This window comes from Danio rerio, chromosome 17, assembly GCF_052040795.2.
Source record: "Danio rerio strain M-AB ecotype USA chromosome 17, GRCz13ab, whole genome shotgun sequence".
In the NCBI taxonomy this organism is placed as follows: domain Eukaryota; kingdom Metazoa; phylum Chordata; class Actinopteri; order Cypriniformes; family Danionidae; genus Danio; species Danio rerio.
Genome location: NC_141037.1, coordinates 22,440,301 through 22,467,616, shown reverse-complemented (window position 1 = coordinate 22,467,616; position 27,316 = coordinate 22,440,301). Strand labels below are relative to the sequence as shown.

The window sequence follows — 27,316 nt, the reverse complement described above, 5'->3', positions numbered from 1 at the left end:
TCCTCATAACTCAACCACACAAAGTCCGATGAGCCTGAAACTTCATATGGTTGATAAAAGTCCTCTCTTGAACACATCCTCAAACCAATAATGAAGTGGGCGTGGCAAAATGGCTCGACAGCGCCACCTATAAAAATTAAACGGACGAGCCCCTGATCTACGAATCCCGCACATGTACGAAAATTGGCACACACCTCAAACACGCCAAAACATACGAAAAAGTCTCTTGGAGCCATATCTCAAACCCAACAGGAAGTCGGATATTTTTAACTTCCTGCGGCAAATAAGTGGCATTTTTGCCATTTCCAGGCGTTGTATTTTAACGAACTCCTCCTAGGGATTTTATCCTATCAACACCAAAATTGGGTTTTGTCATCTAAAGGCCTTGGCGATGTTAAATTGCGAAGCTTTAGAGGTTTTGTCGATGGGCGTGTCCGTGGCGGCCTCGCAAACTTTGGCGATTCGCCACAAAACCGGAAGTCATTATAACTCAGGCATGCATCATCCGATCTGCCTCAAAATTCACACATTTGAAAACAGTCCAGACCTGAATACGTTTACATGCTGATATCCAGATAGAGTTATAGCGCCACCTGCTGGCCACAGGAAATGACATGTTTTACATTGTAATACACTCCTTCCGCAAACTTTATTATATCAGCACCAAATTTGAGTGATGTTATTTGAAAGCTCTAGCAATGATATATTGTAAAGATCTAGAGATTTTGCTGAAGGGCGTGTCCGTGGCGGCATGACAAACCTCAACGCTTCGCCATGGAACAGGAAATGCTTATAACTCAACCACACAATGTCCGATCTGCCTGAAACTTCACAAGGTTGATCATATTCCTCTCCTGAACACATCCACATAACAATATTGAGTCTGTCATAGCGCCACCTGCTGGCAGAAGGTAGTTTGGCTTGTAACTCGGCCACACAATGTCAGATCTGCCTGAAACTTCACATGGTTGATAAAAGTCCTCTCCTAAGCACATCCACATAACAATATTGAGTCAGTCATGGCGCCACCTGCTGGCAGAAGATAGTTTGGCTTATAAGTCAGCCAGACAATGTCTGACCTGCCTGAAACTTCACATTGTGGATAAAATTCCTCTCCTGAAGACATCTACAAAACAGTATTGAGTCTGTCATAGCGCCACCTGCTGGCAACCAGAAGTTTGGCTTATAACTCAGCCAAACAATATTTGATCTGCCTGAAAATTTACATGGTTGATAAGATTCCTTTACTGAAGGAATCTACATAACAATCTTGAGTCATAGTTATAGCGCCACCTGCTGACAGGAGGAAGTTTGGCATAAATCTGTGATTTTCTCAGGTTCTTTAGATATATCGGCTTAAATTAAGGATGTTCTCTGTCATCCTGAGGTCACCGGGCGGCGGTGAGCCCGGGTGCGAGGTCCCTATCATCGCTGCTTGCAGCTTTAATTAGGGACCGAGCACCGAAACGGTGCGTAGGCCCTATTGGAATTGCTCCGTTTATTATTATTCTTCTTCTTCTTCTTCTTCCGCGGAATGAATCGCGGTTTTGAGGGGCTAAACATGCCCGAAAACTCACGCAACTTTGCACACGCCTCAGAAGTGGCGAAAATTTACGTTTGTTATGGGCTTCGGAAGTGGGCGTGGCAAAATGACTCGACAGCGCCACCTAGAAAAATTAAACGGACGAGCCCCCGATCCACGAATCACGCACATGCACGAAAATTGGCACACACCTCAAACATGCCAAAACATACGAAAAAGTCTCTTGGAGCCATATCTCAAACCCAACAGGAAGTCGGATATTTTTAACTTCCTGCGGCGAAAAAGTGGCGTTTTTGCCATTTCCAGGCGTTGTATTTTAACGAACTCCTCCTAGGGATTTTATCCGATCGACACCAAAATTGGGTTTTGTCATCTAAAGGCCTTGGCGATGTTAAATTGCGAAGCTTTAGAGTTTTCGTTGATGGGCGTGTCCGTGGCGGCCTCGCAAACTTTGACGATTCGCCACAAAACAGGAAGTCGTTATAACTCAGGCATGCATTGTCAGATCTGCCTCAAAATTCACACGCTTGATAAGAGTCCTGACCTGAACACGTTTACATGCCGCTATCCAGATACAGTTACAGCGCCACCTGCTGGCCACAGGAAATGACATTATTTACGGAGTTACAAACTCCTCCCACAAATTTTATCGTATCAACACCAAAATTGAGTGGTGTTATCTGAAAGCTTTAGCAATGTTATATTGTGAAGATCTAGAGTTTTGGCAGAGGGGCGTGTCTGTGGCGGTATGACAAACCTCAACGCTTCACCATGGAACAGGAAGTCCTTATAACACAACCACACAATGTCCGATCTGCCTGAAACTTCACATGGTTGATAAACGTCATCTCTTGAACACATCCACATAACAATATTGAAGTAGGCGTGGCAAAATGACTCGACAGCGCCACCTAGAAAAATTAAACGGACGAGCCCCCGATCTACGAATCACGCACATGCACAAAAATGGGCACACACCTCAAACATGGCAAAACATACGAAAAAGTCTCTTGGAGCCATATCTCAAACCCAACAGGAAGTCGGATATTTTTAACTTCTCGTGGCGAAAAAGTGGCGCTTTTGCCATTTTCAGGCGTTGTATTTTAACAAACTCCTCCTAGGGATTTTATCTGATAATTACCAAAATTGGGTTTTGTCATCTTAAAGCCTTGGTAATGTTAAATTGCGAAGCTTTAGAGTTTTCATCGATGGGCGTATCTGTGGCGGCCTCGCAAACTTTGATGATTCGCCACAAAACATGAAGTCTTTATAACTCTGGCATGCAATATTCGATCTGCCTCAAAATTCACACATTTAATAACAGTCCTGACCTGATCAGGTTTACGTGCCGATATCTAGTTACAGTTATAGCGCCACCTGCTGGCCACAGGAAATTACATGTTTGACACTCTAACAAACTCCTCCCACAAACTTTCCCGTATCAGCACCAAAATAGAGTGAAGTCATCTGAAAACTCTAGCGATGATATATTGTGAAGATCTAGAGTTTTTGCAGAGGGGCGTGTCTGTGGTGGCATGACAAACCTCAACGCTTCACCATGGAACAGGAATTTCTTATAACTCAACCACACAATGTCTGATCTGCCTGAAACTTCACATGGTTAATAAAAGTCCGCTCCTGAACACATCCACATAACAATATTGAGTCAGTCATAACGCCACCTGCTGGCAGAAGGTAGTTTGGCTTATAACTCAGCCACACAATGTTCCATGTGCCTGAAACTTCACATGGTTGATTAGATTCCTCTCCGGAAGACATCTACATGCCAATCTTAAGTCACAGTTATAGCGCCACCTGCTGACAGGAGGAAGTTTGGCATAAATCTGTCATTTTCTTAGATCTTTTTTTATATATTGGCTTAAATTATTATTGTTCGCTGTTCTCTGTCATCGTAAGGTCACCGGGCGGCGGTGAGCCCGGGTGCGAGGTCCCTATCATCGCTGCTTGCAGCTTTAATTATTATTCTTCTTCTTCTTCTTCTTCTTCTTCTTCCGCGGAATGAATCGCGGTTTTGAGGGGCTAAACATGCCCGAAAACTCACGAAACTTTGCACATGCCTCAGAAGTGGCGAAAATTTACGTTTATTATGGGCTTCGGAAGTGGGCGTGGCAAAATGACTCGACAGCGCCACCTAGAAAAATTAAACGGACGAGCCCCCGATCTACGAATCACGCACATGCACGAAAATTGGCACACACCTCAAACACACCAAAACATACGAAAAAGTCTCTTGGAGCCATATCTCAAACCCAACAGGAAGTCGGATATTTTTAACTTCCTGCGGCGAAAAAGTGGCGTTTTTGCCATTTCCAGGCGTTGTATTTTAACGAACTCCTCCTAGGGATTTTATCCGATCAACACCAAAATTGGGTTTTGTCATCTAAAGGCCTTGGCGATGTTAAATTGCGAAGCTTTAGAGTTTTCGTCGATGGGCGTGTCCGTGGCGGCCTCGCAAACTTTGACGATTGGCCACAAAACAGGAAGTCATTATAACTCAGGCATGCATTATCAGATCTGCCTCAAAATTCACACCCTTGATAAGAGTCCTGACCTGAACACGTTTACATGCCAATATCCAGATACAGTTATAGCGCCACCAGCTGGCCACAGGAAATGACAAGATTTACAGAGTCACAAACTCCTCCCACAAATTTCATCGTATCAGCACCAAAATTGGGTGGTGTTATCTGAAAGCTCTAGCGATGATATATTGTGAAGATCTTGAGTTTTTGCAGAGGGGCGTGTCTGTGGCGGCATGACAAACCTCAATGCTTCGCCATAGAACAGGAAGTCCTTATAACTCAACCACACAATGTCCGATTAGCCTGAAACTTCATATGGTTGATTAAATACTTCTCCTGAACACATCCCCATAACAATATTAAAGTGGGCGTGGCAAAATGACTCGACAGCGCCACCTAGAAAAATTAAACGGACGAGCCCCCCATCTACGAATCACACACACGCAAGAAAATTGGCACTCACCTCAACCACGCCAAAACATACGAAAAAGTCTCTTGGAGCCATATCTCAAACCCAACAGGAAGTTAGATATTTTTAACTTCCTGCGGCGAAAAAGTGGCATTTTTGCCATTTCCAGGCGTTGTATTTTAACGAACTCCTCCTAGGGATTTTATCCGATCAACACCAAAATTGGGTTTTGTCATCTAAAGGCCTTGGCGATGTTAAATTGCGAAGCTTTAGAGTTTTCATCGATGGGCGTGTCCGTTGCGGCCTCGCAAAATTTGACGATTCGCCACAAATCAGGAAGTCATTATAACTCAGGCATGCATTATCCGTTCTGCCTTAAAATTCACACACTTGATAAGAGGCCTGACCTGAACACGTTTACATGCCAATATCCAGATACAGTTATAGCGCCACCTGCTGGCCACAGGAAATGACATGTTTTACATTGTAACATACTCCTTCACTAAATTTTATCATATTAGCAGCAAAATTGGTTGGTGTCATCTGAAAGCTCTATCGGTGATATATTGTGAAGATTTAGAGTTTTCGCTGAGGGGCGTGTCCGTGGCGGCATGACAAACCTCAACACTTCGCCATGGAACAGGATGTCCTTATAACTCAACCACACAATGTCTGATCTGCCTGAAACTTCACATGGTTGATTAAATTCCTCTCCTGAACACATCCACATAACAATATTGAGTCAGTCATAGCGCCACCTGCTGGCAGAAGGCAGTTTGGCTTAAAACTCAGCCACACAATGTCTGATCTACCTGAAACTTCACATGGTTGATTAAAATCCTCTCCTGAACACATCTACATAACAATATTGAGTCTGTCATAGCGCCACCTGCTGGCAGATGGTGGTTTGCATTATAACTCAACCACACAAAGTCCGATCTGCCTGAAACTTCACATGGTTGATAAAAGTCCTCTCCTGAACACATCTACATAACAACATTGAGTCTGTCATAGCGCCACCTGCTGACAAAAGGCAGTTTGGCTTATAACTCAATCAAACAATGTCTGATCTGCCTGAAACTTCACATGGTTGATAAGATTCCATTACTGAAGGCATCTACATGCCAATCTTGAGTCACAGTCATAGTGCCACCTGCTGGCAGAAGGTGTTTTGCATTATAACTCAACCACACAAAGTCAGATCTGCCTGAACATTCAAATGGTTGATAAAAGTTCTCTCCTGAACACATCTACATAATAATATTGAGTCTGTCATAGTGCCACCTGCTGACAGAAGGTAGTGTGGCTTATAACTTAGCCACACAATGTCTGAACTGTTTGAAACTTCACATGGTTGATTAAAATGTTCTCCTGAACACATCTACATGCCAATATTGAGTCACAGTCATAGCGCCACCTGCTGGCAACAGAAAATTACTTATAACTCAGCCAAACAATGTCCGATCTTCAAAAAAAATTGACATGGTTGATATGATTCCTTTTCTGAAGACATCTACATGCCATTTATGAGTCACAGTTATAACGCCACCTGCTGGCAGAAGGTAGTTTGGCTTTTAACTCAACCATGCAATGTCCGATCTGCCTGAAACTTTACATGGCTGATAGAATTTCTCTCCTGACGACATTTACAAGCCAAGTCAATCATAGCGCCACCTGCTGACAGAAGGAAGTTTGGCTCATAATTACCACACAATGTCTGACCTGCCCCCAAAATTTACTTTCGATAAGACTGCTCCTCTGAAGACATCTACAAGCCAATTGTGAGTCACAGTCATAGCACCACCTGCTGACAGAAGGTAGTTAAGCTTGTCATTCAGCCACACAACATATCTTCATTTTAGTTTTATTTTAACAAAATCACACATTCTATTTAAACTTTTTTTAATGATTAGAAATGTGGTCCAATCCCTGTCTTAAAAACCGTAATGTGATACAAACTATGAAATTTGTAATCCAGTTAACCAGTGATTATAGATGTAATAACAATATTAATATAATGTATGTAGTTGTTAGAACAAGCAAGGACACTGCAGGGAATTGAACCCCATCCCAGTAAACCAGGAGTACCATTACCAGTGTCTTTTGCTTTTTGAAACTACATATGTGGAAAAGCAAAACCTGCATTAGCAACAACATTGCATTTGACACATGAACAATTTTTAGAGGGGAATTATGACCAAAATGATACATTTAAAAACAAATTCATAATAAGATTAATGCTAAATTCTATGTGTAATTTTCTATTTTAGCTAAAATTACATAACAAATAACATAATTTCTATATTATCATAATTCTATATTAAAAGTAATTTATTTTAGACATTTTGGTGCTAAATAACAATAACAACAAAATATATATTTTAAAGCTTTTTTATATAATATTATATTTAATGGTTGATTATATAATGTTCTGTTCAAATATTAGGAAAATTATTTTCTTATTATGGCTGTCAAGTTAGTGGTATAAAGTAATTTTCTTTAATTTTTAAGTGCAAAATATCTACTTCATAATAATACTTTATTATTCCATTTCATAATATTCTGCGTCAACTGTCTAACAAATTAGTAAAAATTATTATTGCAAAATAATGTTCATAAAAATGATTAGACATAATGATGAATTCAATTATAGATTATGTCTATATTAAAAAGTAATTTATTTTAGTCATTTTGGTGCTAAATAACAATAACAACAAAATATATATTTTAAAGCATTTTTATATAATATTATATTTAATGGTTGATTATATAATGTTATGCTCAAATATTAGGAAAGTTATTTTCTTATTATGGCTGTCAAGTTAGTGGTATAAAGTAATTATCTTTAATTTTAAGTGCAAAATATCTACTTCATAATAATACTTTATTATTCCATTTCATAATATTCTGTGTCAACTGTCTAATAAATTAGTAAACATTATTATTATTATTATGTTTACTCTTAAGGGGAAAGTATTTACTATACAAAGTATTTTGTAAGTAACATTATATTCAAATGTTGGTTATGTTACCTAATTTTATACTGAGTATCAAAAAGACTAGGTGCCAAATTTTTATATCACAAACTGGTCTTTTAGTTTCAAATATGTTCTGTTGTTGAGTGCTAGGCAGTATTTTAATAAAAAATTAAAGAATTAATATATATTTGAGTTATAATACAAGTTGTGCAATTTGGAATTGTAATTGCAATTGCAATTTGGAAGTACTAATTGAGACAAAAATGATTAAACGTTAAAATGTAAACATGTTGTTGCAATGCAGGAAAAAAAAACCATTATTGTAAAAGCTAAAGTTGTACTTCTAGAATGTAAATTTCTGTTTACTTTCTGTGTCTAACAAATGAATTTAACCTGTCACATTTCTACCTTGCAGTGAAGAAGCACTGCAATACCTGCAATATTTAGCTCGGCAGCGTCAACTTTGTATGCACTTTCTGCCTTATCTGCTTAATAAAGCAGAACAGCTAATCCAACAACTGATCAAACATCAACTCATCAACATTAAAAGAGTTAGGTGTAAAAGAACATAAAATACCCTCATGATCACTAAAATGTGTTGGAAGTACAATTGCTTCAACATTGTAATGTTCTGTTTTTACATATACATGATCAATTAATGTGTCTTTTTCTGTTGTGGTTTGTGTGACATGTTGAACAAACCCTCTTTCTGTCATAAATTTGCAAATAGTTGAAGACTTAAAAATGTTGTCATTGAAATCTCCCAAGACAACAATCGTACTGTTTATGGGTTCTAGAAAGTCCAGTAATTTGCCAAGATTTCCTTTAAACAGAGACATGGGATATGTTGGTGGCCGATAAATAACTGCTGTTAATATGTTGTATGTAATACAGTTACATACAACACATTCTAAATTCACTTTTGGTGTCTGGATAATATTAAACAACAACTTGTTTGATGCATAAAGTCCAACACCACCATGTTGTTGAGTTTGTAATTCTTTTAATATTGGATTACTGGAATGGTAAGACAAACTTCGCGGTTGACTATGAAAACTGTACTCATCAATGTGTACAGTTTCTGATAAGGTATCTGCAGGTAACCATGTTTCTGTAACAGCAATGCAATCAGCCTGCAAATGCTGAGTACGAAAAACCAAATCTGCTAAATGTTGTTTCAAATTTTGTACATTCATTAAAAATATACTGAATGCTTGGGTATTCACTTTAGGGTATGATGTATTTCCAATAAAGAATTTAGGCATGCTTTGAATTGCATCCTTAATGCTGTCTTTACAGTATATAGCCTTTTCTTTAAAATCTTCAATAATCAAACCTGACAAAGATCTAACACGGCTTAAAGCAACATATGCTTGTCCAGGTGCAAATATCTTTTTAAGAGAGACTACTGCATTATCAACACTAATTCCTTGTACTTTGTGTACTGTACAAGCCCAAGCAAGTTTTAGAGGAAATTGTCGTCGTAATGCACCTTTACTGTTTACTCTTTCCTCTTCTGGTTTAATACCTACAGAACCTATTTCAACTGCAGAAGCAAATCCAGAGCATTTTCTTCTTTGTGCGCCAACCTGAATGTCATCAAACTTTACGTATACTGTTTGAGGGAACTTGTTGTTATCGCTAGGAAAAACTACATTTGTTACTGTGCCACACACCCCATTTACCAGGCCGTCCATTACATCTACATTTTTACATAGCATAACACGAGCACCATCTCCTAAAAACAGTGTTTCTTCTAAGCATGTATTAAAAGATTTGGCATGATGGCCACTTTTCAACTCAAGTTTACCTGTCTTGTTATTATGTCCAAAATCTTGAGCATCTATCTCAAAATGTTCAGGACAAGATTTAAATAGCTGCTGAAGATTATGTTCATTTACTTGTTTGTTTGTAGGATAAATATGCAGAGCTGTGCTGACTTCGCCCGTTTCACATTTTTTCAAAATATCAATGTCGCTCTTTAACATTGGAGTCACTTTTGTTCGAATTCGTATTCTATTTAATAACTTTGCAAATGTTTCATCTTTCTGTCTAACTATTGTTTTCAATTCTACAATGTAAAAAAGAGAAGACCACAGGTTAATACCTAGCATGTCATCAACATACAGCGGTTTCCCTCTCACTGGCGGTAACTGAAAAAAATCTCCAACAGCAATGATGCTTGTGTTCCCGAAGGGGGAGAAGTCACCAGTTTGTTTAATCTGCCTAAGTCTGCCATGAATATAAGCTAATAAATTGTGATCAACCATTGATATTTCATCAATTATTAAAATCTGTAGATCACAATATTTAGCACGCAGACAATTAAGCTTCTCTTCACCTAAAGGGGTGTATGGTAATCGAACATCTTTCCCAATGCTAAATGTGTTGTGAATGGTTGCTGCATGCAAATTATATGCTGCAATTCCAGTTGGAGCAGTTAACAAAACACTAATATTATCAGGATGACGACACACTGTAGACAGTATCCTCATTGCTTCATACTGAATAGCTTTAATTAAATGGCTTTTTCCTGTCCCTGCACCACCAGTAATAAATAAATGTAATGGGCTGGGATTTTTGCCCATTGCCTGATCTAAACACCATTGTCTAATTTCATAAAAAATAGATAACTGTGTTTCGTTTAAAGATCTTATTAGGGCCAAGCCATCTCTTCTACACATTATGTTATTTTTCTTTTCCAAATGTGCAACCTTCTGATTAGCTTCTGATGCTAAATCTGGAATATGTTCCTCATGTTCTTCCACTTGCTGTAATTTGTCTTTCATTTCATCAATGCAAAGTAAACGCTCTAACTCTTGCTCTGGGCACAACTCACACCAGCCATCTTCTATTACACCAGTACTATTAATTACAACTTCTACATTGTCCAATTCATCTGCCTCCATTTCAAAGTTTTTTCTATTTAAATCTACAACTGACTTGACTGAATGACTTGTGCCATCATTAAATGTCACATGACCATTTCTGTAAAACTCTTCAAATGTATTACAGTTTGGTGGCTTTAGCTGCAAATCTACACGGTATGGCAAAAACAACTGCAGAATACTTTGAAAAAATGCTTCTGGATTTTTTTCCTCAGAAAAACGCACATAACGAACCACCGCAGGCTGTGTTCGTGTTCTTTTAGTGATAAAACCACAACCATTCTTCAATTTAAGTGGACTTTGGGATTTTTCATTTTTACTTAAAATGCGATATTCTGATGCAAATGTTGCCATACATATATCATTTAAATCAGTGGTTCTCAAACTTTTTTCACCAAGTACCACCTTAGAAAAAAAATCGTCTCTCCAAGTACCACCTTACGACGCTATTTTTTAACCAGTATTAAAAAATAGCGTCGTAAGCCTAATTAAGCAGCTACAGGTGTGCACAGTTTTAAAACGATGCAGATTACTTCCTATTAGTAAGAATATGTATTATTGTCAGTCACTTTAAACATTTGAAATAGTCTGAACATTAACTGTGCTTGCAGATAAAAAAAAAGTTTTAGTTGAAATGTGCTTTTAAAAGTTCATAAAAAAATGGCACTGTTCTTAAAAAGTAAAAAGAAAACTGCTGTACTTAAATCTAAAGTATTCATAGTAGCCTATTCATCAAAAGCTGGAAATGCTGCTTGGACCTTATAAATATAGGCTATATGTCATATTCCTACACTTTCAGACTAATCTTGAAATAAATGTTAAATGTACATGACAGGGTTCATACAGGCACAGCCTAATGAAAATCAATTCCAGCACCTATTTTTTTTTCAAGACTGACATGCTATGTATTGAGGACCTGAAATGTATTCTCAGCAACCCATAAAACATTGCATAGGAATAGATACAAATAAAAACCATTAATAATAATATTTATTAATCATATATTAATAATATAATAAACCTGCACTAAGTGCTTGTGAAATCTTTTTTGTACTCAAGTAAAACTACTATTACACTGCTAAAATAAAAAAATTTTTAGTAAATAATACTAATATTAGGTAAAAGTACAAATTACTCTTTTAAAAAGTACTAGTTGGTTACTTTTGAAAAAAAATCTGATTTTCATTATGAAATCACTTTTTTTAGTGTAAACCTGATTTAATGGTTTGATTGCTTACATCCCAAAGCTACATGTATAATTTGCACTAACAAAGGAAGTATAGTCAATTTTTCCTTTCATGACAATTAATCTTTTTCAATAGCACTGGTAAAACTACCAAATAATCTTTAAGGCCACAGAGACACTTTTTGCCCATTTTTAAAAATATATATTTTTAAGCTTTGAAAGGTTAAATTAAAGTATATGGTAAAAAGATTTCAATTTAGCCTTTTATTTACATATTTTACACTATTTTCTTTACAATATGGCAAATTTGTTTCTTAAATAGCTGTACATCACATGTAGATTTTATTTTACACTTAATCTTAATCTAAAATAGAAACGTAAAAAAATACAAGTACACTGTCAGTAAAAAAATAAAACAAATTACTTCATTTTACTTGAGGTATTTAAAATATGACGACACTACATTTATCAAAGCAGTGCTTTAAGAGTCTTATTGTAAATTGTGATAAATAAACAATAAGTAGGCTAACAATGGATTGCTTTGACCTGTAATGCTTTAGGACAGATCAGAATACAGCTAAATGTATAAATCACACAAATACCTCATCCAGAAACATTTCCAGCATAATTATTTTGTCGTAAAGAAATAAAAAATGTTCCACCTTTGCTAAAAGTAAGTTTCACTTCACAACACAGCCAAATAAGAAGACCATTAGCATTGTCATCGATCATGTATCAATCTATTTCTAAATATTTTATAACTTTGAATACTTTTGACTAAATTTAGTTAAGGGGCAAAGATAAATAATGTCTACTTTAATAGTGGAAAGATCGCGATTGTATTCAATCTGAGCACACAGGCGATCATGAGAGGACTTGCAGTTCATTTGAAAAAAGCATATTTAAAAGCTCGCATATCTGTTTTAGCGATTTGCGTACATGAATGCGCTCTCGTGTTAAAATAAAGCACTCGCCGCATTTGCAGAAATGAGTAATTGCGCAATACCTTCATTCCCGCGCCGCCATTCAGAATGTATTTAGAGGAGTGACAGGTCAGAGGCGAGTCGACTGGCTGTCGGAGAGCGAAACGTGTATGAAGATCATCAAATAGGCAGGAAATATGTCCGCGGTTTAATTACTCTGCTAGACATCTCTGTAGTGAAAACATCTGAGAAGCATTATTCCAACAAAACATTTGTTTTTAAGTTGTTTTTTCTGTCTCTGCAACACAGAAAGCCTTTGTCCCGCCCTTACGTTTCACGCAACTAGACAAGGTCGACTGTGATTGGCCACTTTTCATGTCAGTCAAATCATGCTTCAGAATCAATTCTTAAACTTCGGAAACTGATTTTCAGCAGCTTATGACACAATGCACTAAAATAAACACTCTAAGCACAGCGTTGTGATCGTACGCTTCACAAAACAGCCAATGCTGATCACATCAATGTTATATTACGCATTAAAGTATTAAAAGTGTTAATTGTTTCTTTCATTATTCAGCGATTCCTCCGCGTACCACTAGGAGGAAGCCCGCGTACCACTAGTGGTACGCGTACCACAGTTTGAGAACCACTGATTTAAATCATCTGGTCTATTCTTATAGCGATCTACTATGCTTGTCATCCACATGTCATTTGTTGTTAGGCTATTTGATTTTGCTTTATTTCTTAACACATTTAAAGGAAGGCTCATTTTAATGATATTATCGCCTGTTGGAACAAACACAACTTTCCTGGAACACTCCTTCAGATGCATGTTTGTTAACCTATATACTGATTCTTGAGCACACACATCTCTGTTATGTAAATAAGCACTGCCTAAATTTTTCAGTGCCTCTTTTGCACTAACATTTCCATCTTTACGTGCTTCCCTTTGGGCATTACTCAACAACAATCCTATCTCCCTTTCTGACTTTGATATGTAGGAAATTATATAAACAACACAAGCATATGCATCTACAACATACTGTATGTCTAAATTCGCATTCCAGCATTTTAACAGCGGCTTACTATATTGATTGACCCATGCCTCATTAACTTGTCTTTTCAACACAACTTGTGTATTACGACTAAAAGTTTTGTATGCACGCTCAAAAGTGGCTTGATTTATTCTGAGATGTTTAAATAAATGTTCCACACTGTTAAAGTTGCAATTCTCATCTGAAAGAGCCTTCTTGATGGCTAATAAAATGTCACCTGCCTGTTCTCGCTTCATTTTAAACTCCACTGGACCTTCATTTGCACATGCACATTTTTTTGTTAAATTATCTACCTTCTTATCTACCTTACATTTACACTTTTTCTTTGTATCACTTTTACCTCGACATATAAATGTTCGTGTAGATGCTGGCCTAGGAAAATTAAAACGACAAATAGTATTTTTCTTTCGGCAAGTTTTGGAATGTCGTTTTGAATGATGTTGCACAGTTTTTACTGTATCTAACAATGTATCATCCTGTGATGGTAATTCACAAGTTACATATTCATCTATAAATTGAATTACCTCTTCATCTGTATTTTTATCAATCACTGGGGCATTCTCAATCCAAAATAGGCAATGGACATGGGGTGAACCACGCTGCTGAAATTCAACTCTGTAAAAATAATCCTTAATTTTACCTATTGGATGGGATGCAGACATAAGTACTTCCCTTAAAAAACAATGCCACCGAAAATCAAACATTCTTGCTGCAGTGACAGGATTGCGGCGCAACAGCTCACATCTATCTGCCCATTGTAATTCTTCAAGGGTCTGTGTTCTACCTTCCTGTTTCAAAATACTATAAAGAAGATTGTTCCACCGCATATCAGCAGAAGAAAATGAACAAAACCAAGTCGGGATACCAAGCTGACGAACACAAGCCAAAAGGTCACGTTGTGCTGTCTGCCAAAAAGCTGGGGTACCTCGAATAGGTTTCAGGAAACGAAACCCATCATCAAATTCTAAGAGTTTCTTTAAAGATTCCTCATTGTTTAATAAATCTTCATTAACTTTTTTAGACGTACAACCGCTCATTCCCTTACGCAATGCAATTGATACATTTGACACTACCTGTTCGACCTCAGACATGTACTGGGCAAAAAATATATATTCAACATTTTGTGCAAACCGACCATCAGCATGCAAAATTCGGTTGTTAAAGTACCTGGACAACGTCAAACGTTTGTCTCGACTTTCACGGTATGTATTACATCCAAGTGGAAATAATACTGGGAAGCATTTGGCTTCATTTGCAAAATCAGACAGTAATTTAACAGGATTATTCCCTTCTGCTGGCGCCAGATTCACTATATCATCAAAATACTGATCTAATGCTTCTTGACCAATGTCAACAGGCATAAGACATGTGTCCTGAAACATGCAATGTTGTTGTCTGTCATGCAAGAGCTCATCTTCTCCATTATCTTGAGATGCTTCACCACTTTTAGCATGTGTATCACTCTCATTAACTATAACATCATCCTCTTGTTCCCTACAAAACTCATTCAGCCAAACTTCATTAAATTCTACATCTTTATAATGCACATTTATCTGTTTTAAACATTTTAATGCTTGTCTTATGTGCATAGTGTCAACAAACTGATATTTATAATGACCTTTATAAGTTAACTTACGTTTTAATTTAACTGGCAACAAAGATCCTTCCATACTAGAAAGGGGCAGTAAGTTAGAAGTTTGCACAATATTTGCAGGAACACAGGTTACTGGACCATGAACACCATTTTGTCCTCCTTTTGGTAATGCTAGCATTTTCATAAACGGTATATGTAACGCAATCAAATGTTGTTCTAAACTATTCAAACATGACAATTCTTCTGGAACAGGATGAACTTTCAACTTGTTCGTTGTACATTCAGGTGGAATTTCACCTTTGTTAATCTTATAATGGCATGTATAACAAATCCACAGCTTGCCTCTAGGTGAATCCAGCCACTGACAGGGCTTTACACAGGTATTATCACATTTGTGTAAATATTCTTCACTTATGCATTTATCATAAATTGGACCTATTGCTTTCTTGTTATAATATTCCCGATTACAATGCAAAACCTGATGTCGAAACAACAATCGTTGGCAAACACAACACACAAAATCTGGCCCATCTTTTATTAAATCCAAAAAACGCTGCATAACAAAGTCAAATTCTTCTGCTTTTCCTTTGATTTGTTGCCTTTTTAGTTTTATACTTGCTTTAACATGTTGTTTGTGCTCAGTATTTTCACGATACTTTCTTTTACTGATAGATTTTACATTCTGTCTGTGCAGCTGATTTAATTTATATTTCCTTATACTAATTTCTTTGACTTTTTTCCTGTGTAATATGTTGTCTCGATATTTTCTTATGCTCTTCTTCTTAATTTTTTCCCTATGCAACACGTCTCCATCATATTTCTGTTTACTAGCATTCTTTTTCTTTTCCCTATGCAACACGTCTCCATCATATTTCCATTTACTAACAGTCTTTTTCTTTTCCCTATGCAACACGTCTCCATCATATTTCCGTTTACTAACAGTCTTTTTCTTTTCCCTATGCAACACGTCTCCATCATATTTCCGTTTACTAACAGTCTTTTTCTTTTCCCTATGCAACACGTCTCCATCATATTTCTGTTTACTAGCATTCTTTTTCTTTTCCCTATGCAACACGTCTCCATCATATTTCTGTTTACTAACATTCTTTTTCTTTTCCCTATGCAACACGTCTCCATTATATTTCCGTTTACTAACAGTCTTTTTCTTTTCCCTATGCAACATGTTTTCTTGATATTTTGTTTTACAATCACTTTTTTTCTTTTCTTTATACAAGACATTTGTTTGATACCTACTTTTGTTTATTACCTTTTTCTTTTCCCTATACAACACATTTTCCTGATATTTTAAATTATCTTGCAAGGACAATTTCTTTTTAGAATACTTAGAAATACAATATTTGTTATTTGAAATCACAATCCCTGTTTGGGTTTTTGATGAATTCCTACTCGTATACTGTGTCTCAAGCAAATTACCAACTTTGCATAAATCAAAACAAACATTTTTGTCAGCATGCTTGACACAAATTACAGGCTCAAAATGATTATTCTCACAGTGTTTTAAATAAATTCCATAATTTCCCAGCATTATACTCGTGCAACTGTACTCTACCCATATTCCTCCATCATTTATAAACAAATTCACACCTAAAGCATTTGCTGTACATTGAAATTCTATGTCTGAAGCACAATATCCAACATATTGCATGTGTGACTTTGAAATATATTCTGATATTGAAGCGAATTCTTTTCCTACTAAGTTAATGTGCTCTTTGCTTTGATTTTCCATATAATTGACAACAGCAAGTCTTATCTTCCGATGGCTCTTTTCAGAACCGCTAACCAATCTAGATACTGCTCTGAAAAAACTATTACCATCCTTTACAACTTTATCTGTCTTACAAACAACACCTAAAGATCTATAAACAGTTGGTACTTGTATATTTTCTTTTTCAAAATTCAAATGTAATTTGTCACATAATGTTTGTGCAGCTTCTGTAGACAGAGGATTAAATGTCATCGGACCTGAATTTTCCAAAATTTCACCATCAGAATCTTCCACCATTCCCAGTTCACAACATATGTTATTGTGCATTGCTTTTGACATGCGATGCGATTGTTGTCCGGTCATGAACAGTGTTTCCCTATCTATAAGCTCTTTCTTGTTTTTTAAAGTGAGAACATTATTTTTGTCTGTAATCTTTGCTCTAACACTGTATCCATCAGTGAAACATGTACTGATTTTGCAGTATCCATAACAACTTTGTAATTCAGGCTCATTAACACAAACTACAGTCTCATAGTGGTTTTCATTACAGTTTTCTAAATAAATGCTATGTTTTGAAATAAGCTTACCACTGCAACTGTATTTCAACCAGTGACCATCATAAAATGTAAATACATCAATTCCTAAATAATCTGCTGTTGCTTGTATTTCAACTTCCGTAGCCCAGCTATTAACAAATCTCATTTTGGACCTGTTAATATACTCTGACACAGATGAATATTCTCTTCGTAAAATATTTCTATATTTTTCACAATTCTTTTCCAAATGCATCACAACAGCAAGCCGAATTTTTCTGTGATACTTTTGTGTACCAATAACCGCTTGGGAAATAGCTCTAAAGAAACAGTTCCCATCAGCCACAATACTCTCATTTTTGCATGGAACTCCTAATAAGCCAACATGGGAAAATACTGGAACATTTACTTTTTCACAATCCACCTTTAAACGGCTACACAAAGTTTGACAAACATGTTGACAAATAGGATTGAACATCATATTGTTCTTTTTTATATCACGAACAAATTCAACATCTGAATTAACTTCTCGAACATCAAATCGTTTTACTTTCTTTGAAGACCTATTGCTTGCTGAAATGTTACGCTTGGTTCTTGCATCATTGTTCACTACTAGATCTCTTCCAGAATCCTCATCAAACTCCATTTCAAATGTTTCGTCAGAGCCTTTACAACTCTCTGCCATTTTTCGAACGGTGACATGAACACCAGCTATTTCAAAAAGTTTTTGCTTCTCACTGAGCCCTTTAGATAAAAGGCAAATGTGACTGAACAAATCTTTAAGAGTGGAAAAGTATAAAACAACACTTTTTCCATTTCCATCAACCATACCAAGAGCACTTCGTGCATGAGAATCAACCAGTGCATACTGTCCATTGTGAGAAATGATTGCACATGTACTGCTACACAATGTCAGAAGACACCTGTCATACTGTGAAAACATGTTTTCCAATCCACTTGAAAGACTGCTGTAAGCACCACTCTCAATAAATTCACCATCAACAACATCTACATCACCACTGACAAAATTACCATATTCAAACAAAAAACTTTCTCCATCAATATTAGACTCCTTTGGCAAATCAGGGACACACAACAGATTTGATGAGTGGCTAATCCTATTGGTCTCTCGCAATCCGGTGTACAACTCATCTCCTAACACTACAACTTTGTCAAGGTCTTTGCTCTGCCATGAGAAGACACTATCCACTGTATGCTTTGCTAGGCTTACTAAAGCTATTGCCATACACTGGACTCCTCTGTATTTAAACCGCTCATTGCCCTGGTGAAATGATCCTCTTAAACTGTTTTCAGTGCTGACAGAAGTGGCATCCTCACACCCAGTTGCATCTTTACATCCAGCACTGACACCTTCGCATCTGACAGAACTGCTTGTCTGTTGATCATGATCATCTTGGGCTGCTTTTACAGAAATGCTACTAACAGCATACCACTGTGCATCTAAAGAGCTTCTAAGATTTCTGATATGAACCATCAGATCATTAAGGCATGTGTTGAAAACAACCACAGGCGTGCCAATATTAGATGCCAATCCAAACATATCTCGTATGCCAAAATCAGCCATCACAAAATAATTGTTGTGATGAATAATGACGCTTATTGCACTATTAAGGTTTAGGAAACACATTCCATCCCTCAACAAATATTCTTGCAGCTTTTCATACATTACAGCCTCCTCTTCTAACATTTCAAAACCTCTGTACTCTGGCAAACCAATTTCTAATTTCCACTTTCTGCCAAACACATTGTGCTGTTCTATCAAAGTGCACAACTCTTTCTCTCTACAGTCTGTTTTCTGACTTGTCTCAGCTACATATGTGGCTAACTTACTTCCTTCCACACAAATGTCATCAACATCTGTTTGTACCCAAGTACACACAGGAGCAATCACATGTTTGATTGCAGCCACAGCACAATATCCAGTCAATGAATTCACATCACAACTCAACGGTGCATCTCTTACATCACTACCAACAACAACAGGCCGCTGCAGTGTTTCTGAACATACACAAACTTTAGCATCGCTCTTACTTTTGATGCTTTTTGGTGTGCGCCGCATGCGAAAACCCTTTTTTCTCGGCATCCTGAAAGGAAAAAAGCAACAGTAGTTAGTAACAGGTTTTAAAATACAGTTGTATTTCTAATTTAAAAGTGCATGTATAAGTGCTTGACTGTGTTTTCATACTTTTGTTAATGATTTTTTTAAAAACTGAATTAAATATTGCATTATATACAAACTAGTTATTAAAGCGTACTTGGTGTTTTCAACATCATTGAAAATGCTTACGTAAATAATTAATAAAATATTCAAATAAACATTATTATATCTTATTATTCAGCCATATATTAAAAGTTACTTTGCATGTTAATAAATGCTTTTTTAGATCAACTTCATCCAGTTTTGTGATCTAATCTAAAGTGAGGACTATGTATGCTTTATAAATTTATTATAAATGACAATTAAAGGTTCAGTTATATTCTAAACAGGAAAAAATTAAATAAACAACTTTATTTGTTTCTATTCATTTCAAAATACACTAATGAAAATGTATCAAATGAATAATAAATCTTAAAATAAAACTGAAATGTTGTATCATAATATATTGTTAAAATATTATATTGTTTTTCCCAGTAATGGGTTGCAGCTGCAAGAGCATTTGCTGTGTAAAGCATATGCTGATTTAGTTGTCGTTTCATTACACAGTGGCGATCCCAAATTAATAAAGGGACTAACCCGAAAAGAAAATGAATGAATATTATATTGTTGCTGTAACTAATACTATATCCCTGCATAATAAAAATATAAATTTTAATTTGAATAGTTTTTAATTATCTTTAAAAACCACCAACTATTCTTAAATAACTAGTTTGTAAATAATGAAATACTTAATTTGTGTGTTTAATGAAAACTTAAATAACCAACCTATGAAAATAGTCATTAAGCACAATATACATGTTATACATATTTATAATCAAGAATATTTGTAGTACTGCTTTCAAATATCTAATAATGTTAAGTTAATGCTTAACAAATAATGAATTAACAATTTGCTAATGCTTAACAAATGATTCATAGTTTTTAATTATAATAAAGTGTTACTGCATTTAATTTTCAATGTTATCAACAAATAACAACTTACTTTGCTTCCCACCAAAATTCTTTGCTGAAATTCTCAGAGGGCCTTGCAATATGTAGGTGCCTCGATTGTTTAATTATGTGAAGAACTGTAAATAGAAAAAAAATATATATATATATAGTTCATTAGTGTCATAGTGTATACAAAAAACATGAAAACACAATTACAGCAAAGCTCATGATTGTCAGGTAGTTGCCCTAAAATATTACTTGTTGTTTTTATAATTTGCAATTACTTTTCTTTTATTAAATTTATTTACTTTTTAAAATTCTAATAAATGTTTTAGACAGACATGAACATATACAAAATCTGTAATATATTACTGAGAAAAACAAACAATCAAATAAATTTTAACTGAAAATAACTTGAATAACTGTAATTTTTTGTCACCTTGGAATTGTAAGGTTCTATCAGTAATTTTAAAATATTGAGCTTCAAAATTTTTGCGTTCCATAGCAAACAGTATGTATGTAACAATTGTTTTTTTTTTTTACAAAAAGTCTTAAAAAGTAAAAACTTATAAAAAACATTCCATAATGTAAATAAGTTGTCATTTAATAAGAAAATGTCAATAACTCAATTTTGACAAAAATGTCAGATAGAACCTTATAATTCTAAGGTGACGAGGTATTAAATAACAATTACATACTTACTTTGATTCCCACAAAATTGTTTTGTTTTGCTCTGAAATTCTCAGAGAGTCTTAAAGTAATTGCCTTGTTCGTTAAATGATCCTTGAAAAAAAACACAAAATAACAATGTTCACTTTAATCGTAGTGTGCAAACAAACATGCATACAACAGAAAACTTGAACAACAGTTTCATATTCTTCATTCCCATTGAAATTACAATGCCCCCTGTTTTATTATTTTGCATTTTATTCATATTATTTACTGTTTAAATAACTATGAAATAATTGTTATCAGACAAACACATTGTCACTCCAACAAATATATTTAATTCAATTAACAAATTACAATAAAAACAATAGAAAAAGAACAATATGCAGCCTTTAATTACCAACTTAACTGTTTTAATTTAGCAAACCTGTTTATTCAAAAACTTTAAAAGTTCAATAATGAGAGTTTAAAATAAAAACAACAATTGCTCATTGACTGACAAGCATTATTCTTCATTCAAGCAGTCACATTCAATGCATAATATCAAACAGGAAAAATCACATCACATCACAAAGTCTTTCATTCAACAGTTTACACTGACCCCTCACAGCCTTGCAAATTTCAAAAACTCAAAACTTCTTAAATGTAAAATGTATTGCACAGACTACAATGACATAAAAGCACAAAAAGGATCTACCACCTCTGCATTTGCTGAAACTACTTTGGTACTTTGCATTAAAATTTTATCTCAGTCTATAATTAATTTGTATAAAATCCAGTGGTCAAGCCTTTTAACCAGCATATTTAAAATCCAAAAAATACACTATTCACACATTGTCAGTCCATCTGACCAATCATACAATACATACATTATAAGCTACTCCACAACAATCTGTATATCAGTAGCTACATTACTCAAAAACAAACTTTTTCCATAAAATATTAACATTTTTTACAGCAAAATTATAGACAATTAACAAACTTCAACACAAACAAAAAGAATGTCATATTAAATATAATTTAATATAATGCAACAGATTTAGTCTTTTTACCTTTTACAACTTTCTTTATAATTATTCAGTGTTCAACTGAAAAAAATCTTATACTATTTAGTTTTAATGTAAAAGTAAATAGTAAGACCATTTTAATTTTTGGTGAACTGCTACTTTAACTTTTTTTATATTTTAAAACATAACATTTGTTATAACTATATCATAATCATTGATTTATTTTGTCTTTAACATGATGACAGTATACATAATATTTGTCTAGTTATTTTGCAAAATACTCATATTCTACCTCAAGCACTATTTACAGCTTAACTATAGGCTAAAAAATTTTTGTCTTACAGCCAACTGAGGACAAAAATGGGAACAACTGATCTAAAACAAAATGTTTTAAAAACAGATAAAGCTTTGTATAACAGTTCTATCATAATAAACTTTTTTTTTTGTTCAAACAGCCTCTCACAACAAAATGATGCTAACAAAAATCAGCACAACAAAATGTTTATCCCACAACTAACCACTCACAAGTCTTGATTTAAATATAATCAAAAATACAAGATTAAACTAATCTAAAGCATCAAGATAGGCTAGAAATGTGACACTTATTTTACTGAAATGTAGGTCTCATGAAACAAAATATAAAATAAAGTACATTCTGCCCACATTCACTTATATAAAACAAAATTCTTACCTGTGTGTTTGCTTAAGCTCCAGTTTAGTGCTCGTGAAACAATGTAACACTTTTTTCTTTACAATTCAATTTAAAACTCAATAGGCACACCTCTCTTTTACAGGTCAGCCCATAAGGCCATTCCCGCCCACAAGAAAGCTACTACTGAAAGCCAATGAAAAATATCTAGTCTAATATTATTTACTGGTATCATGACAAAGATAAAATAAATCAGTTATTAGAAATTAGTTATTAAAACTATTATGATTAGTAATGTGTTAAATAATCATTTTCTCTGTTAAACGGAAATTGGGGGAAAAATAAAAAGGGGGGCTAATAATACAGCAGGGATAATAATTCTGACTTAAACTTTATATATATATATATATATATATATATATATATATATATATATATATATATATATATATATATATATATATATATATATATATATATATATATATATATGTATGTATGTATGTATATATATATATATATATATATATATATATATATATATATATATATGTATATATATATATATATATATATATATATATATATATATATATATATATATATATATATGTATATATATGTATGTATATAGCCTATCATTTTTTGTTTTTAGAAATAAGCTATTTAAACTGATATATGAAAGCTCGCAAATTGAAAAATATACTGTTTTTATTATTACAATGGACAAACAAGTAAAGTCATAATTTTATTTATCAACTTAAAAAATGGCCAAAACATTTATCAAATGTCCAAAAGATCAGGTGTACATTCCTTTTGTACACGTTACAGCAACAGTTTACCAAACAGTTGCTTAAATTCACGAATGAATTAACTCATATGAATAAACAATAACCGATTTTTTATTTACAAACTTTATTAATGTTAGTTTAACTACTCTTGAAAATAAATACTTATCTTATGTCCAAATGCAAATACCTTGACATTAAAACTATACAAAATAAGAATTTGGGTAATTCAGGATTCACAATGTGAATGGAAAAATCACAAAGACATTGTTTGATTGAAACTAAATTTTGATTTGTGCATTCCCAGAGAGGTGTGGGAATGAGTGTTATTCTCCTATACAAAAGTGTGTTTGATCAGACCTTAGATTTTATCTCTGAAAAGCTCAGGCCGTTTACACTGTGTTTCAGCTTTAAAACAGCAGGGGTGGAAGATGTAAAGGCCCAGTCTAATCAAGGTGAGAGCATCACACGTCTGACAGATGAAATCAGTGCCTCTTTCACCTAATGAACTTAGCACATTTACACCCGACTGTTCCCATTATTGTAAAATACTTTGATCAATGCTTAATCTCCAGTGGGAAAGTGGCGGGAACTTAAATCTGACAAAGTAAAAGTGATTGAAATGCTTAAACTTAAAAATAAGTTGTACTAAAAAAAACAATACTGATGATGACAAAACCATGCGCTGTTTTAACCATCTTAAAATTCTATATAAGATTTTAAATGTAATCTTTAAAAAAGGTATTTAAATGTGTAATTTGTTGTATAATGTACAGTTTTGAAAGTATTAAAGCACTTATTTTTATTTACTATAGTATAAAATGATACATATATGCTTGAGCATGGTGTAAAAATTAACAACCAAATAAAGTTGTTGTTTTTTTCTGAAGTGCACAAAATACGAATACAGACAGCAAAACAATGCAACAGAAAGATACAATGAAAATTAGATTTATAAAAACAAGTATTAATAAATATGTGGAAGAGAATAAAAAGAGAGGCAAGAATCACATGAATTTTATCTTAAAAAGAAAATAATTTTATTGTTTCAAACAAAGGCAACAGGCCAAAGAAGTTGAAACAAATGTAGTCTCACAGTTATGTAATACTTAAGAATGATTTGCATGTGGTGAAAAGCGACAGAAATGCCAGAGGAACCTCTGAAAGTGTATAATAAGTTTATGCTTTCCATGCTGATTGAGGTGAAGTCCATCAGATCTGTAAAGGTCTTGGAGTATTTTCCTATGAGCCAGAAAAAGTTTTGATGTGTTGAGAAATATGATGTTTTCTGTTTGCATAGTCCAGCGTTGCATCATTCTATTGACCTGCTTCACGATTGGTTTCTTTGTAGAATCATCTACAGGCCTTGGCAAGACAGCACTAATTGCAAAATACAGAATGTGTGGATTTGCCTGCGAAATCAATGTTATTAGTGTTTTCATTCGCTGTATGATCTGTGATGGAGAAGCTCCGCTTGCAATATCATTTGAACCAATGTGGAGCACTACAACGGAGTTCTTGTGTATTTTTCCAAAGTGGTAGATATGCTGCCTTGCAGACCTTTCTAGGGTAGTGCCTGGGTGAACCCAACATTTTGCTGTTGGCAGGTAGTTTTCAATGCCTCTGCAAATAGAGTCTGTTAACAAACAGACTAGAAGACCTATTAGAGAGAAAGAAATTTTTTTTCATTTATTTAAAAAGAAGGTAAATTTCATTGTGTACTTTTACTAGTGCAGTCATGTATAGCTTACCTTGGGGTATATGAAAATTTCTTTTGTTGAAAGTACATGTTCTAAATGTTTGGTCTGTACAGAAAAACAGAAAGTTAGAGAATCATAAAAATGGTATGAACAATTATAAAATGTAGTACTAAATGTTGTTATTACCTTGTTGATCCATAGTTGTCATCAGAATGTAACAAAAGAAGGGATGATGATAGCGATATTATGAATCAATGGGATGCCAATTTGAATTTAAAAGGTCTTAAGGCCTACCTCTTAGCAATGCCAGGGGGTGGAGTTAAGAATCATGTTGAGGGGGATGTATGTGTGCAACAAAGCGTTATGTAAAAAAATGCTTATGCATGTCTATATTTGAAAACATTTGCTTCTATCATTATTATTGTTTAGGGAAGGGGTGGGTGGGTCAGTTTGTCACTCAAAGACAGCAAAGGAGAGCTGAAAGAGATATCATTCTTCACTCATTGATATTTCTGTTGATTTGACACGCTTCTCATATAGAATAAAAACAAGCAATTATAAAAGGTTTAAAATTTTATTTCAAATTAATTCAGACATCTAAGAACAGAATAGAACAGCTACTTATTTTTTTACCCGTAGGCACAGTGCAGTGTTAATGTTCAAACAATTTATAATGATTTAATGTGGCTAATAATAATCAATATTCATAATAATAGGAATTAATCTGCTTTGTTTTAAAACTGTACTGACCTATTGCTTCTTAATTAAGCCTGCTCCGCTGCTGTATTTTAAAACTGTAGTGTTATGATGGTACTTGGAGAGACATGTTTATTACTAAGCCACCACCCTACTTAATGAATAAAGTTTGAGAACCACTTCTTTACAATATCCTGTTTTACTACTAGAAGCACACAATTAAAATTCTAGATTTTTTTCAGTTGTCGTCTCTTGTTAAATACATTTATAAACAAGCACATTAATACTATGATTAACAGAGAAAGTACCTCACTATATGATTGCATTTAAAAGAAAGTAGTTAAAATTCTCCTCAAATATGTAGACTTTTCTTTTACCTTTTACCACTTTAATGTACATTTATGCATTTTACTTTTGGACCTCCTTACAGATAGGATGCCGGACCAAAATCAACACCTATTGTGTCTTTCTATTGATATGACAGCCTATTGAGGACAGTAACTTAAAGCAATCTCGCACTATTGCCCATTCACGGATCGTTTGTGAAGTGTGAATGCTCTGAATCGGGCTCAGGCACAGTGAGCATAATTTACATTAGATCACTACAAACTGATTGTAAAGTCAGGCGGAAAAACAGAGTAAAGATTTTTGGAACTACATCATATCATTAATTTTATTCAATATTTTTAACTAATTATTTTCATAAATTATTTTGATGATAATTAGGATTTTTATAACCATTCAAGATTTTTTTAAATCAAACTTTGATGCCAACAGAACAGGACTTGCTCTACAATTTTTATGATGGCAAGAATAAGAGCAAAAACAGCACACTTAATAATTAGATTTAACTTTAGGGTGGGTGTATATATATTTATATACATATATGTGTGTGTATATGTATATGTGCATATATATGTATATATATTTTTATATATATATATATATATATATATATATATATATATATATATATATAAAGACAACAATAATTTAAAGGCAATATAGTAATATATATCATTTTAAAATTAATGTATTTATCTTTTCAAATGTTCTCAGTCATTTTAATAAGAGCAAACTAGCTGTTATTTTAAAACTATTACTGCACTTTAACTATTTACTCTGTTTTTTCTGCTTAAGTGATGTTTGGCAAGTTTTGCAAGAAAAATCCAGATCAACATGTTGCTCTCCATGAATAATATGAGTGATTCTATAGTTGCAGGTACTTTTAGTGACCAAAGCCATCCTTTTTTTAGCTTTTAAAAAAATGTTACATTACATTGTTACATTTTAGAATATTTATAAAATGTGTTCATAATT

The 27,316-nt window shown here is 34.2% G+C and overlaps 3 protein-coding genes across 3 annotated transcripts in view; 1 reads left to right on the top strand and 2 right to left on the bottom strand.

Moving 5' to 3' along the window:
- LOC141378555 (uncharacterized) overlaps nt 1-27,316 on the bottom strand; it is an 876,076-nt gene that overhangs the window by 224,516 nt on the left and 624,244 nt on the right. The window lies entirely within an intron of this gene.
- The window catches only part of abhd12 (abhydrolase domain containing 12, lysophospholipase), a 107,182-nt gene that overhangs the window by 55,026 nt on the left and 24,840 nt on the right, over nt 1-27,316 (top strand).
- On the bottom strand, nt 24,617-25,542 carry LOC147833068 (uncharacterized). Its single transcript, XM_087290355.1, has 3 exons — nt 25,487-25,542; nt 25,352-25,405; nt 24,617-25,260 (listed from the first exon to the last, which is right to left on the bottom strand). The coding sequence occupies exons 1-3, from the start codon at nt 25,506-25,508 to the stop codon at nt 24,710-24,712; spliced, it is 627 nt and encodes a 208-aa protein (XP_087146481.1). The 5' UTR covers nt 25,509-25,542; the 3' UTR covers nt 24,617-24,709.

Coding starts and splice junctions, on each gene's coding strand:
- LOC147833068 (XM_087290355.1), bottom strand. CDS start 25,508: ATGACAACTATGGATCAACAAG. Junction 25,406..25,486: donor GACAACTATGGATCAACAAG/GTAATAACAACA, acceptor TTTTCTGTACAG/ACCAAACATTTAGAACATGT. Junction 25,261..25,351: donor AAATTTTCATATACCCCAAG/GTAAGCTATACA, acceptor TCTCTCTAATAG/GTCTTCTAGTCTGTTTGTTA.